The sequence below is a fragment of the Falco biarmicus genome, chromosome W (genome assembly GCF_023638135.1).
Source record: "Falco biarmicus isolate bFalBia1 chromosome W, bFalBia1.pri, whole genome shotgun sequence".
In the NCBI taxonomy this organism is placed as follows: domain Eukaryota; kingdom Metazoa; phylum Chordata; class Aves; order Falconiformes; family Falconidae; genus Falco; species Falco biarmicus.
The window spans coordinates 18,377,292-18,391,532 of NC_079310.1; the positions used below are offsets into that span (position 1 = coordinate 18,377,292).

General features: G+C 37.7%; 1 protein-coding gene and 1 non-coding gene across 9 annotated transcripts in view; both read right to left on the reverse strand.

Annotated features, from left to right (window-relative positions):
• LOC130141962 (zinc finger RNA-binding protein) overlaps nucleotides 1-12,685 on the reverse strand; it is a 46,381-nt gene extending 33,696 nt beyond the window's left edge. For all 8 annotated transcript variants that reach the window (XM_056323303.1, XM_056323302.1, XM_056323301.1 and 5 more), the window contains exons 1-2: nucleotides 12,543-12,685; nucleotides 12,207-12,291 (exon numbers count right to left, since the gene is read on the reverse strand). In XM_056323303.1, the coding sequence (XP_056179278.1) occupies nucleotides 12,207-12,291; nucleotides 12,543-12,579 (122 nt within the window). In that variant the 5' untranslated portion in view covers nucleotides 12,580-12,685. The remainder of the gene's footprint in view (nucleotides 1-12,206; nucleotides 12,292-12,542) is intronic.
• On the reverse strand, nucleotides 1,386-1,521 carry LOC130142167 (small nucleolar RNA SNORA66). Its single transcript, XR_008819318.1, has one exon. It is a non-coding gene; the product is annotated as a small nucleolar RNA SNORA66 (small nucleolar RNA).
• Nucleotides 12,686-14,241: the final 1,556 nt, after the last annotated feature.

The following is a 14,241-nucleotide window of genomic DNA, read 5'->3' on the forward strand; positions in this document are numbered from 1 at the left end:
CAAAGTGGAACTGCAGCATGGTTATGCTCAAAACCAAAAGGAACAAGAAGTTATAGTATTTTTTTTCCTAAAGACTACAATATTCTCTCTGACATAACTACCAGAAACAAAGCACCTTTTAATTATAGATACTATTATTTTTGCAAAAGACTTTTCCATAACTCCCTTGTATTTAGTAATTTTTTATTTATTTATTTATTAAGAAAAACTGATTTTGTCAATTACAGCAGAACCCATTAACTTTAATATATTTAAAAAAAATAATAAAATTCCTACAGCAGAAACACACAGAGAAAATATTTGATTTACATGCCTGGACTCCACCTTCTTCCCATCTTAAGCCCCTGATTGCTTAAAAGACCACTTGCATTCCATCCAAACTTAATTAAGCTGTGAGTTGTACTCACAATTATGTTTCATTTTATTTTCAGCTTCTTAACATAACAGTGGAAGGAAAAGACCTGAGCCATTCTGGTGTAGCTCCCACCACTGCTCGAAACAATTCCTCCTACTTGATGTATATAGGCAGTTTCTCTGTTTTGTCAGTTTAAGATGAGAAATTAGACTCCACCAGAAAATTCAGGAAGATTATTTTATGATGGTAAAAGTCAATGACAATCTATAAAATTAGGCTGCATTATCTACATATCTAACAGTACAGAGGTGTAAAATATTAAAAAGTTCTGAGGTAATTCACATTATCGTATGCATCTACTAAAAATACATTAAATTGAGAAAACAGACAGCAGACTATTTAACTCTGACTGCACTTGAACACATCAACAGTCTAATACTGCCAACAAGGAAAATCTTGCTCCATCCTATTCCCACTCTTATACATCCCACCTCCCATATACTAAACTTGGCTATGCCATCCTATTCAATCCCTAGTGCTAGTTCTGCTACTTGTCAAGCTATTAAGTGCACTGATTTAACTCATTAATCTAGCAGAAAACTGAGATTTTTTTTTTCCTGGGCTCATTTTCTAACATGGTAGAAGCGTTACAAACATTGGAGCTCGTAAAACAGTCTGCTGAGTGCCAGACCCCACATAAATTATATGTATGGAAGTAGGGGGGGGGGGAATGGGAGGGAGAGAAAGAACAGAGACCTGTCCAGGAAGCATTAATTTGGCTCTTCATGTTTCATGAAACCATGCTTAAGTTACTATTAGAAAATACAATACAGTGTTCACAACACACTATGAGGTAATAATATCAGTCAGTTTATCAAAGAAAATGCTTTTGTTCTCAGAACATATATGATTAAGTCTGCCTGACAGTTTTCAGTATTTAATATTGTGAAGAGATTGTGATCATTATGAGCAGGACTATTAAGATTCTGCTACAGTTTCATTTCTTCTGTGCTATTTTTGTATCAAACTTCCTTATCATGGTATAAAATTAACAGTCCAAATACTTTGATTTCTAAGGCTAATTAGTTCTATGACCACGTTTACGTTAGCAAATCTGTTCCCCTTGCTTCTGCAACATCATGCAGAGCTAGTGACCAAGTTTGCAAGACTACAAGAAAAATATTCTAGAATTGACTCCTCCTTCCTTTTTAAAAGTTATGGTACAGAAATTCACAGACACATATTTCCTAAATTTATGATGTTTCTTTTTCTCCCCCGGTCTTACTGAGAAACTCTTAACATTATGACCAGACACTTTCATGTAAGTAATTTATATCAAAAGATTTTTGTGACGACTTCATTTAACTTACAAGAGTTTTTAATCCTGGTTTGGTGATTAGTGCCTCATCATATTTGCTGAGATGAACTTACCTCCTCCCAGACTAATTTTGCAAGACTCCCTATTCCACTGATCTTTCTTGCAGTTGTTCTTTGCATCTATCCTAGTATTATGTATTCTTCCTTCCTTACTACAGATGGCAAGAACTGTATGCATCATTTCAGATGACGTTTCAGCTGTGGTACACACACTGCTTTCTTTCCAAACAGTCTACCTTCCTCAGAGCAGCTTCTTGTATTGACAATATTTTCCTTGCATCAAATATCACAATACACCATACTAATATAAATACTAAAGTAAGGCTCAAGACCAATCCCCAGGGTACTCCACTGCAATTATTCCTATTTGATAATCACTCTTTAATTCTACTAACTGTTCCTATCAGCTCCTTCTCTACAATCCTTTTACTACCTCTACCTTAAGTAATAATTTTCCATACTGCATCACATCAAGTATTTAAACTTAGTCCCAATAAATAAGACTCCAAACGACTTAGGAATCTGGTCAAGTTATCAAAGCAACAATGAAATACAGTATGTCAGCTGAGCTATGGTAACAAACCACATGCGTGTTCTTCATCACAACAAAGAAAGTAATTCAGTTTAGCTTAATCCCCAACGCAGTGAGAAAAAAGTTGAACCAAATTACAAGCAAAGAAGCTGATTGACCTGGCAACTTAGCAAGTTTTCTTTGTAGGTTAATTCTTTCCCAAAATAAATTCTAATATCCTTATTAGCATCTTTGAGTTCAAGGAATTCTAGCGCTCTTCATATGAAAAGATAAAAAGATACACAGTCCAACTAGCTTTACTGACTAGGCAGAGCTTAAAAATCACAGAATAATTTAGGCTGAAACAAAGATTTGGAGGTCATCTGTTCAAACCCTGTGCTCAGAGCACAGCTAATTTTGAAGTTACATTCGGTTTCTCAGGGCTTTGTGCCCAGTCGGGTTCTAGCCATTTCCAAGAATGGAGATTGCAAGACTGCTCTAGACAACCTGTTCCGGTGTCTGAGCACTCTCAAGATTTTTTCCCTTAGTTTAGAAAAGATTCAGTTTCAAAAGCAAATGAGTTCTAGAGAAACATTTACTTAAAGCAAACTCAGTTTGTGAACATTCAATTCAAAGTAACTTCATATTACAATTCTTACGGTGTTTTAACTTACTATCAAAATAAACACTGATCTTTGATTTAAGAAGTTACAGGCAAAGGACTTGGAAGCTTCAAATCTTACTCTGCTGTATTGCTCTAATAATAACTCTTCTGCCCGAGATTTTCATTTTAAAAGAATACATTTTATTCATACCACACCTATTTCTTGAGCTTATCATAACAGTAACAGTGCTTCCCCACCAAGCTCACTTTAGTTTCTATTTTCTAGTAACACCACACATTCTTCAATACTCATCATCTGGCTCAGATTTCTATTTCACTGTGTTTTCACTATCCCAGCCACAGCCAGTTTACAGTCTACATGTTGCACTCAACTGTTCTGCTCCACATTCTGTAGATGTATGTTTCAGTCAATTACAGAAGGTCATTTCCAGCACTTTACCTAATGTTTTTTTGTCTCTCCCTACCTGCCCTCAACTGCTACATTCATATCCCTATTTCCCCATGCTTTTTGCTTCCTCCTCCCAAATAAGCTTGCTTCTATTCAGAAGTTTTACACTCCAGCATATACCTAGCTTACTCTTATCTTCCACATCTTATCTAAGGAACCTCAAGATCAAGAGAATTAATTCTTTACACACAATTATTGTACTACAGTGCACAAAAAAAGTATTTTTGTAAAACACCTTTGACTCAAATCTTTGAATAACAACTATACGAATTTCTACTGACATTAATTAATGATGGAAAACACTAATCTTTCTGATGCATTAGTATCAGAAAAAGTACCACATATTATGAAATATCACTATGATATTAAACCTTCTAGATAAGACTGACTGCAGTGAGCTGTGACTGTGTATCTTTCTCCACTCTAACCTCCAATTCCATGTCAACCTGAATTTCTGGGGAGCAAAGGGCCACACTGGCTCACAATCTTGCAGAATTCATCCCAGAGCAAAGGCCACAGCAAAAATTAGCCTTGTCCACATTGCTGTCTGGTATAAGAAACTCCTTTCACCAAGTGAAATGAAGTTTTCCCAAGACAGGTGCATGTTTTGTGTTGATACATTACAAGCTGGACATAAGACTAACACTGAAGCTACTTTCATGGTATCAATGTTTAATATTGCTGTGTACACTCAGAACTGTGATTTTGAAACAATAACACATGTAAAAATCTTTTTCCCATTTGCAAATTCTAAGTCCCCATTCCAAAATACTAAGGTATCAAAGTTATTAAGATCTCCCTGCCCGATTCTACACCACAAATTAAGCTATAGTATAGCTTATAAAATTAATTAAACTATAGTATAGCTTTTTTAAAAAGTATAAGTCTAGGTAGATATTTAGCTTGGAAAAGTCCAGCCTGAATACTTACATTTGGTTAAGTTGTATTAAAGCATCAGCAACAAAAAGTCCACACCCTGAGAACAAGCTCTGAAAAAGAATGTGTTAGCCATCACTACTCCACATTAGTTATTAAAATAACTAGATTATTTCATATTTCTGTTAGTAATTTTTGTTCCCCTTTTCAAAACCCCAAATATTCAAGAAGCAATTAAAAAAATCTTTTTTGAACTGCACAAAGATCTTCAACAAGGAAACTGTAGCAGTGTTTGTTATACAGAAAAAGAAATATGAGCTTCCAGAGTGAAAAAAAGATGGCAGTACACCTAAAATGATTTTAAGTCAGAAGCTGGCTAGGAGGCAGAAAGTGCCGATCAATAGGAATTAACGAAGTATTGGTGTCCACTTCACAAAACATTGTTCTCCAGTTCCAAAACCATACAGGTTTGCCTAATTTAGCTATTTTATATAGGTCTGCAAATGGGCAACATTCATTCACACACACAAAAAAAGCAGCTTAGGTGAGAACCTGTATTATTATTAGATCTAAAATAGCAGAATCCTTACTTGTTACTTTAATATAGTGACACTGATAGAGGGTCTGGATTTCCTGGGATTTATCAGCCCAAGACTGACAAAGAATTAAGAGTATTTGAATTTGAGAAACAAATACTAAATTATCTTCTGGAGAACGCTTTGCTTTTGTCCTTTTTCATTTCCAGCTATTGGCCTTTTCTAGTAAAAAAGTGTTGAGGTATTTTTGTAAACAAAAAAACCCCCAAAAAAAACGGTAGAAAGCTTTCTTTATTGCACATTAACAATATCAAGAAAATGCAACGCTTTCATATAATGCTATCTATTTTGTCAGGTAATAAATTCAGGTGACTTAAAATTATAATATATTTTATTTTTCACATTAGGATATCTGTGCAGTCATGCATTAAGAAACTTAAGGTATCTAGCAACTATTGTCAGAGGAATACACTTTCAGAAAAACACAGTCTATTTCCATATAAGATATATAGAACATAAAAGGTATATATAGAGGAAAGCACACAGAAGATTCCCTATAAGCCTTGCTTTTCATCACACTGACTGATTTAATTTAAAAACAAAAATTAATTGTAATTAATGTGCACATAAGCCAAAGGAATACAAAAATGCTGATCTCCAGCATATCTCTGTACTAACAATCACCACACACATTAACACTACTACTATTTCAGCTCTGTTTAGGGTGATGAACACTGAAAATTCTCTTCCTAGAGGTAAAGGACATTTATTTTTCTTTTTTAGTTTTCTGAAGAGTGCTATTTTGATATAGAGTTACAATCAGGACTAAAACCAATTTTGTCTCTACCCAAATTACCAGCTGCCTCAGAAATGACAACTTCTAAAACATATTTCTTGCAGGTTTTTTTGCATGCAAATGCAGAAGTGATTTTCAGGCTAACTTAGCATAACACTTAAGCTACTCTTAAAAATAATTTTTAAAATACAAATATCTTGAACTAAAAAAAAACAACAATCAAACACCCCACACAAACAAAGTTTTATTTCTCTAACTGTAACTTTTAGGAATATTCGAACGTTTCAGCATTAAGGAAACTATATTTGTTGAGACCTAACTGCTAGATTTCTCAAAGTTTCATAGACTACTCTATTAGTCAGAATAGCAAAACATACAATTCTGCAGTTTTTCTTTCAAGGATATGAAGACTGAAACAAGTATGACCTAACTCTCCAAAAACTGAAAGAAGCACTACAAACTGCTGCTTCCTCAGTTTCTAACCTAGAAAGAGACACTACTGAGTAACTGGTCAGATGAAGTTTCAGGTGTGTTAATGGAACCTGGGCAAAGTAAAAACAAAATAATAATTTAAAAAAAAAAATCAAATGAGCTTTTTTCTCCTAAACCACACTTGACAATAAACAGCCTAAAATGATTAAATGAAATATCGCACTACGGTAAGTTGCATTTTAGAAGACTTATGTTTTTCTATAGCCTGTCACTCAATAAAGGCATAAAACTTTGAAGACTGAATTTATATTTTTAGAACTTTAATGAAAATTATTGTTTCCTATTATTAGTACCCTGTGAACAGAACATTGTTTATAATACAATTCACTAAACCCGAAGGCATGCACATGTGCAGTCCTCTTGAATTCTGTTAAATTTTAACAGTTCCTGGTAACATATTCTATAGTTTAACTACACACAGCCTAAAAAGACATTTATCTCTAGTAATTTTGAGTTTCCCTTCCTCTTCCTTGTTTCTAGTAACATCTTTGCATCATTCAATTAAAACCAAAAAAATACCGATTTCTAATGGATAGCTAAACCATATACTATCAATAACTCACCTCAAAGACAAATATCCTCATGTTTTCAATACACCCTTACTGCTTTGTTCACCTTCACATTTAGTCTCACTACCTGATTGATATCCAATCAAATTCTGCAATGTTTTCCTCACTGTACATCACAACATAACTGCAAATGCCTGTAACAGTGATGCAATATATGCTCTGTATCTACCTCTCTTTACTCAGTTGCACACAATGGACAGCTCAATGCTTATAATACTTCCTTCATTACCAAAACCAGACTTGAATAAAATCAGTGTTAACAGCTTTGTTCACAATGATAACACGAGACAAAAAGAACTGAGCTCGAGATGTTACATCGGCTGGAAAAAGTACCAACTACTAACATTTTCCCTGTCAAAATCACAGAATCAAATAATGGCTGAGGTTGAAAGGGACCTCTGGAGATCATCTGGTCCAACCCACCTGCCTAAGCAGGGCCACCTAGAGCCAGTTGCCCAGGACCATGTCCAGACAGCTTCTGACTATCTCCAAGGAGGAAGATTCCAAAAGTTCCCTGGGCAAGCGAGCAGCTGCGTGGTCCTTAGTTGCTGGCTGGGGTTAAACCATGACAGTGAGGTACTTTTTCTCCCCACCATTAGTCAACTGCAATACTGGCATACAGCCCATGTTAACAAACCCTGAGCCCCTTGTTACCTTTGTAATGTTGGCATATCTCCTTTGAGAGCGGGACCTCACCGACTTGAAAATAAGCCTATGAAAATCTTTTTTATCAACAGCAGTAACTTACTAGAGGCTTCTTGCATACATTAAATAAGCTAGACTAGCATGTTTAAGACGGCACTTTAACATAGATTGGAACAAAGGAGAATCAGCATCATGCAGCTCAACCCTATTCAGTGAAGTCCCTTTTGCATATCCTTTAAGATGGGATGCAACTCAAGAGATCATAATTTTCATAAAATTCACAGAAATAAAGCATTTGGAACTTTTATACTATGATATATGTACATCCATCCTATGATAAAACCATAATTACTTTCATTCCCCATGCATTTTAAAATGGGGTATATATAACACAATACCGTAAGATGAATAAATGTTTTTCTTAAGTTTAAGTCTAGTGGCACATTTTCAGTTCAGAATAAGCCTGAAGTCCTACTCACTATTATTGTCCCTATCTTCCTGTTGTCCACCAGTACAAGTCCAAATTATGTTTAGTAATACTTTAAGCTTGGGCTAGTAGGCCTGTGTGGATTATAGCCTTAACATCTCTGAAAGACTGAATACTTTTGTAACCAGTATCTAGTTGAAGAAGAGGTAACTGGGGCAGACACAGAAGACAGAAGTTAATTACAAGTACTAGCAAATGTGAAAAAACACTCCACCCCCAAACAATTCTCAATAGCCAACTTATCCATCCACAGCACTTCACCTTCCTTTGCTGTTCTGCACCAGTCTCAAATATCCCATAAAATTGTGCATTGTACTTGAATGCCTAACTAGCTATAGTTGCAAGAATTCACTTCCATATGGCTGCCTAGAACTCACAGGCACTGTGATTGGCTCTGGACCCTAACTACTACAATTGCCTTTGTCTGTGAAGGCTCACCTCAGTAATATTCATGCTATTTGATAGCAATTCAAAGTTAACAAATCACTCCTAACTACCCAAGAATCTCCTGTCTGTGACCTACCTCATTAGAGCAGGGACACAATGTGAACATCACTAAGATGAAACTCAGACACTCAAAGATTCTTTATCTTCTTAACAGAAACCAAAACCTTAACACAAGGTTAATTAAGACCACCACATTTGCACACACTTCTCCATCCAAACATTTCTCAACATCCCCATCTCTCCATCAGCATCCCCACATTTCAGTCAGCCAACTTTAAAATAAAAGCATAACTATATGCCTCTTCTCCAGCACTGAATCAAGAATGCTAATATTTTTTACACATAAGGACAAGCCTATATTAAGTTGCTCATTTCAAACTGAATACACGCACAGTGGTTCAGGTGCCCTACAGAGCGCACATGCGCACACACACATTAGAAGACTAGTAACACCAAATTCCACATTTATTTCAGGCTCCTAAATAGATCGACTAATACAGTTAACTAAGTAACATGAGGTTTGCATTGCACACAGGTTTATAACCTTAGGACCCAATACCACCACTAGCAGAAAGTACAAAAGTATTGCAACATTCAGAGAAATTTCCTGTATCGTTATTTGCATAATTTAATGCTTCTCTCATTAAGTCATGATGTTATTACCAGGTAGTGCACAAAGAATTTTGAATGAGTGGAGCAGCAGGAAATTTTATGCAGTGACAACACTGAAAGGAACAAGAATGCTTCTAATCCATTATTTACGGGTTTAAAAAGCACTTAACTCTTGCTACCTTTGATTAAATATGAAACAAGTTAAGATTTTAGGTGTATTTTATGAAAACTAATATTTATGAACCAATAAAAACAGACATCTATTCCCCTTCTTATCTGGTCAATTCAGGGAACTATACTGCTTATGCTGTTACAACAGTAAATACATTATCAACTCCTGCACACACTACTTATTAATTCAAGATCTAACATCTGAGCAGCTACCAATCTGGCCTTTCTAACTGCTTCAAATATCAGTATTTAGTATTAAAACTATATTACTTGGACAAATTTTAATTTATCCTTCATGTGAAGGATGAGGGAGTATTTAAATTATCCACCATAGCCACACATAAACTAGAATCACAGGAAGACACAGTGATTTCTATGCCAATAATAGCATCATCTTTTCAATTGTTGATTTTAAGAAGCTATTTCCTTGAACCCAATAGTTCTAATACATTGTCCCTTCACTACTACTAATGCAAATTAGAATATTGTCATTTTGAGAAACTGGAATTCCAACAGGGTTTATACTGGTCTACAAGTCTAGATTTAAATACAGGAAACCTTTACTACAAGCACCTTTCAAATATTTAGTTAGTATAGCAGATTTTTCTCCTTTGAAATTATCTATCAGAAACTAGACTCTCTTCTTTCTGATGCAAAGTTGTTTTGGGGTTTTATTTCTGCATGACTCCAGCTAAAGATTTAACAGTTTCATACTTTGAGATATTCCAAGAAAGGCTTATATCCTAAAAAGAAGTGCACAGATTTTTTGCACTTAGCTGAAGTGCTGAAATTGACAGCATTCTATATGTTATCATTAGGGAGTACTGACAGATTCCTTTACAGTTGGAGCCTAAAGTCCTCCCAGTGCATCAGAATTTTTAACAGCCTTTTTGTCAAGAGAGAACCAAAAAAAATTTGACTAATGTTTTTTATTATGAAAGTTTCTGTTACTTGCTATAAAAACTACAGCACTAGGACTTCTAAATGGCATACATCAAAAACCTAAGGTCTTCAGTTTCAAGTGTCTGATTTGCCCTCCTAAAACAACTTGCTATTTTGAGTAACTCTTTTAAAATCCATGGATTAGTCCTGTGGCCATAATTTTTTTGTTGTTGTTGTAGATTTATGAGACTCACTCACATATTAACTATGCAGATAAACATCCATTCGTATTCTCTATTATCCTAGTTTCTAACGACATAGGATTTTTTTTTGTTCTATGAACTGTTACTTTGAATACTGGTAACAATCTTAGAGGACTTGTTGCAATAATAAATCTTTTATTATATATACCCTGCCACCACCATCTCTTTTGCAAATATACTGGAGTGGAATATACATTTTGTAGCACTCCATAAACAAGCTACTAAGGACCTGCCAAATCTGCTCCATGAAGGTAAGCTCCCTTTTAGACATTTTAAGAGACTCCTGTGTTTTCTGCTCAACTTATTAAATTAATTCTTGTGAAAGGACTGCTTCGACACCAATTACTTTGTCTCTTCACTTTCAGATGCAGCAAATATACAAACCATTTACAGGATGCAGTCTTTTACTGATACGCAAATAGAATAGTATCTTGCGCTTATGACAGCAAAGGAAAAAAAGTGCCTTTCAATCTGTTTTTCCATTTTCTCAAGAACACATTTAGGATTAACTACTGAAACAGTTTTGAACTTGAAATTTATTCCAATTATACGTTTTTATATTGCAATTCAAAAGGAAATTTCAAATGAGTTGTTCAGTTTCTTAAGCCTACAGATCACCTCAGTTCCGCAATAAAAGGAATAATTTTCAAAAATTAGTCTCCACTTCAAAATTGCAGATGTACAGATCTCAGTTTATTTTTCACTTAAAGACTGTTTATTTACTTAAAAAAAAAAAAAAATCCTCTATGCTATTTAGAAACTCCTTCATACCCCATGATGAACCAGTTTCAAATTTCACTATAACTGTCAAGTAAAACATAAACATACTGTGAGCACCTAATCTTAAAAGAACAAGATGACAGGTGAAGTTTAATTCTCTCCTTTAACTGTTATACATTAGAGTAAATGAAAATTTATGCACTTTATGTCCATTTCCAGGAAAGAACAGATAGAAAGAATAGATTGGGAGTCATTCCAAGACCCCCATGAAACTATATATTCCTGAAACTGTCAGGTATGCATTTTTTTATTAGCTAGTTAACAGTAGCACACATCTGCATTCATTTGTTAATAACCCCTCAGATATTTTCTTTATTCTTCTGTTTTTCCCATTAACCAAGACTTAGGAGTCAAGGAAAGTCTTTATTACAGATTTATGAAACAAATAATTTAGATTAAAATGTGGACTTCAAGGTGCTACTCCAATAAAACCCAAAAATGTGAAGATGTTCCCTGACTGTATCTGGGTTTTGCCAAATTAATAATTTGATTTCAGAAAAAGTGAGATAACAGATGCTAACAATTACTTTTTAAACACACTGATACACAATTTGGATGCACAAAGAGTACAAAGATACAAAGGTTTAAGGCAGTATGTCTATACAAGATGTACAGTTACAAGTCCCTGAGCTCCACTATAAGACTTGCTCCTGGTCTTAGATATCCAAGTAGGAAATCTTTTTAAAAGGTGTGTGGCCCTGAAAGTGCCTTCTCTACTTTCTGAGACACATTACTTATAACATTGCTTCAGTGGAATGAGACAGTCGCCTGTATTTTCTGGTGCTTCAGCTCTTCCCTTATCCATCCAGTCTCCCGTAGGTCGGGTTGGTGTAATTTTAACCTATGTTAAAAAATTCCATTCTCCCACGCTGACGCAGGGGGGGTAAAGACTTGGGGAGCAAGCCCCATCTTCGCTGAAGATGAAGGGCCCAGGAGCAGCAGATAGTAATTCGCTGGTGTTGTTGACTGCAAGTGGCCATTTTAATTTAAGGGCCTTGGGACCTGATGCTGCCGCTGATTCTCCTCCTCCTCCGTAGTGCCCGGCTCCACCTCCCCACCACTAGGGATACAGGGAGGCCCTTACCAAGAAGATAAGGAAACATACCCGCGGGCAGGGCAGACCAGCAGAAGTGTCCCAAACACAACCACTCCGGAGGAGCGGGGCGCAGGAGAGACCCCACACACGGGGCGGGGGGTGGGAGCAGTCCCGAGCATTCACCCCGAGGGGGCGGGGAGATCCCGGTCAGGGACACGGGGCCGAAGGCGAAGAGGGGAGGGGTGGTTCCGGGCCCAGACAGAGGGAGAGGAGGGGCGGGAGGGGTCGCGGTGTTTACCTATACTGGGCAGCAGCCCCACTATGGGTGAAACCAAAGTAGTTGCCGGTGGCCATTTTGGCATCTTCTCCCAGCCGGCTGGGCACTGTGGCGACGATAACCAAGAGGCGGCGGCAGCGGCGGTGATCGGGGCCATGACAGGAGACCCGACGGGGGGTGGTGGTGGTGGTGGAAACAACAACAGACAGACAAGAGACAGAAAGCGCGCGAGCGCCAGGTCAGATATGGCGCCTCAGGACCCCCGTTCATCCGCTCCACGCGCAGGCCGCATCCCCTCCTCCTCACCGCCGCCCCCACGCGCACAAACACACATAAACACCGAGCGCCGTTACTTACCATAAGTGAACGAAACTACCGGGCATATAGGAATCATGAGTCCAAACTGACAGTGATAATGGCGGCTGAACTCTCAACTCTCTCCCACTCCTCCCCGCTGCGCTCGCTCCCTTCCCCCCCCACCGGCGACTACGATGGACTGCGGCTGGACCCGTGCGCACGCGCAAGACGTTTCAGAGGCTACTGGGAGTTGTAGTCTGGCCCATAACTACATACCCTTCCCCCATCCGTAGAATACTGCGCTTACTGCCGTGGAAGCTGCCACCACGCTTGAGGCGCGAATCCTCATATGCGCATGCGCGGACTGTGCAAAGGCTCTTGGGACCTGTAGTTCTCCCTCCCTGAGGCCTAGGCGCGCGAGAGAGCTGCTCTTAGAGGACTGTCGCAGGTATCACTCGCCTGCCCCTTTCCTCCCTCCATTATTCCGTGTTCTGCATCTACAGTTCGCGTTTCAAAAGTGAGTTCGTTACCCAGTGTGCTAAGTCAAAGAAAAAGTATAAAAACATGAGATATTGCTTTTAATACAAAGTTGCCCAAAGTTGTGCTAGGTGAACTAGCACACCTTGGTTGTTTCCACAAACAGATTTATACATGATTTCATGAATATTAATTTTTTAACTTCCAACCCTCTAACACTGACTGGATGGTAATCTACATAATGGTTACACAATCTTATTGGCTAACTGCATGCTCATTGAGGAAGGGTCTTTGTAGGCCAGGGTACCTGGTGTAAGGGGAGTGATTTTTAGTATTATAATGAAGGTAGTTTGCTTAAAGACACATCTGGCTATTTGTCCAACAAGTATCAGATATATCTTGATTGCAAGAGACTTGTGTTACCAACTTTCCAGAATGTAATTGTTCTTCAAAGTCGCCTTGTCCTCAGCAGCAATTACTTGAGTTAATCATCCTTGATAGTTCTTTGCATGGGACACCCTGAGTTGAAATAATGTGTGCATTCTGTTTCTTCAAGAATATGTGCAAAATGTTAAACAAAACCATATGTCCATATAGTTTTTGTTAGTTAGTTTATATGTTCTGGTTACAAAATTTGATAACACAGTCACATCACACCTGTACCTGTGAACTCATTGCAAGGATAGGGTCGGATTTTCATTCTTGCCTGCAAAGGCACAACACACCAAAGTAGGTAGCTCAAGTAACAGAAATCTAGGAGAAACGGGTCACCACCACCCTTGCCATATACTGGTGTTTGTCCCTATGCATGTACTGCACATGTCAGTATTTACCCACTTTCCCGCTGTGGTGAAATTTATTAAATTGCTTACTACTTATGAAAAAGCCTTTGTCTTTAATTAGGAATCGCTTAACTTGGACAGGGAGCTCAGGGAGCTCAAGGACAACTTTAATGAGCAGGTGGTGTTTGTCTTGAGCCTCCCGAACAAGCAAGATATGAGCAGGAACATCCAGACAATAAATATTGTGTGCAGCTGTGTCATGACAGTAACTCTACCACGCTTGGGCATCTGGCCAATGTCCTGGGCATGTGTGAACCTTACGAATCATGAGACAGTGCACACCTGCACTTAGCCTAAACTTAAAAGTTTGCATACACTAGGTATGTAAACTGTTTTTGTTTTTCACTGAGTATAAAAGTGGGCAAACCCTGGGACTGGGCCAGAAGCCTCACCTACGGGTGGACACATTGCATAGGGATTTCCCAGTTGCTGAGAGACTC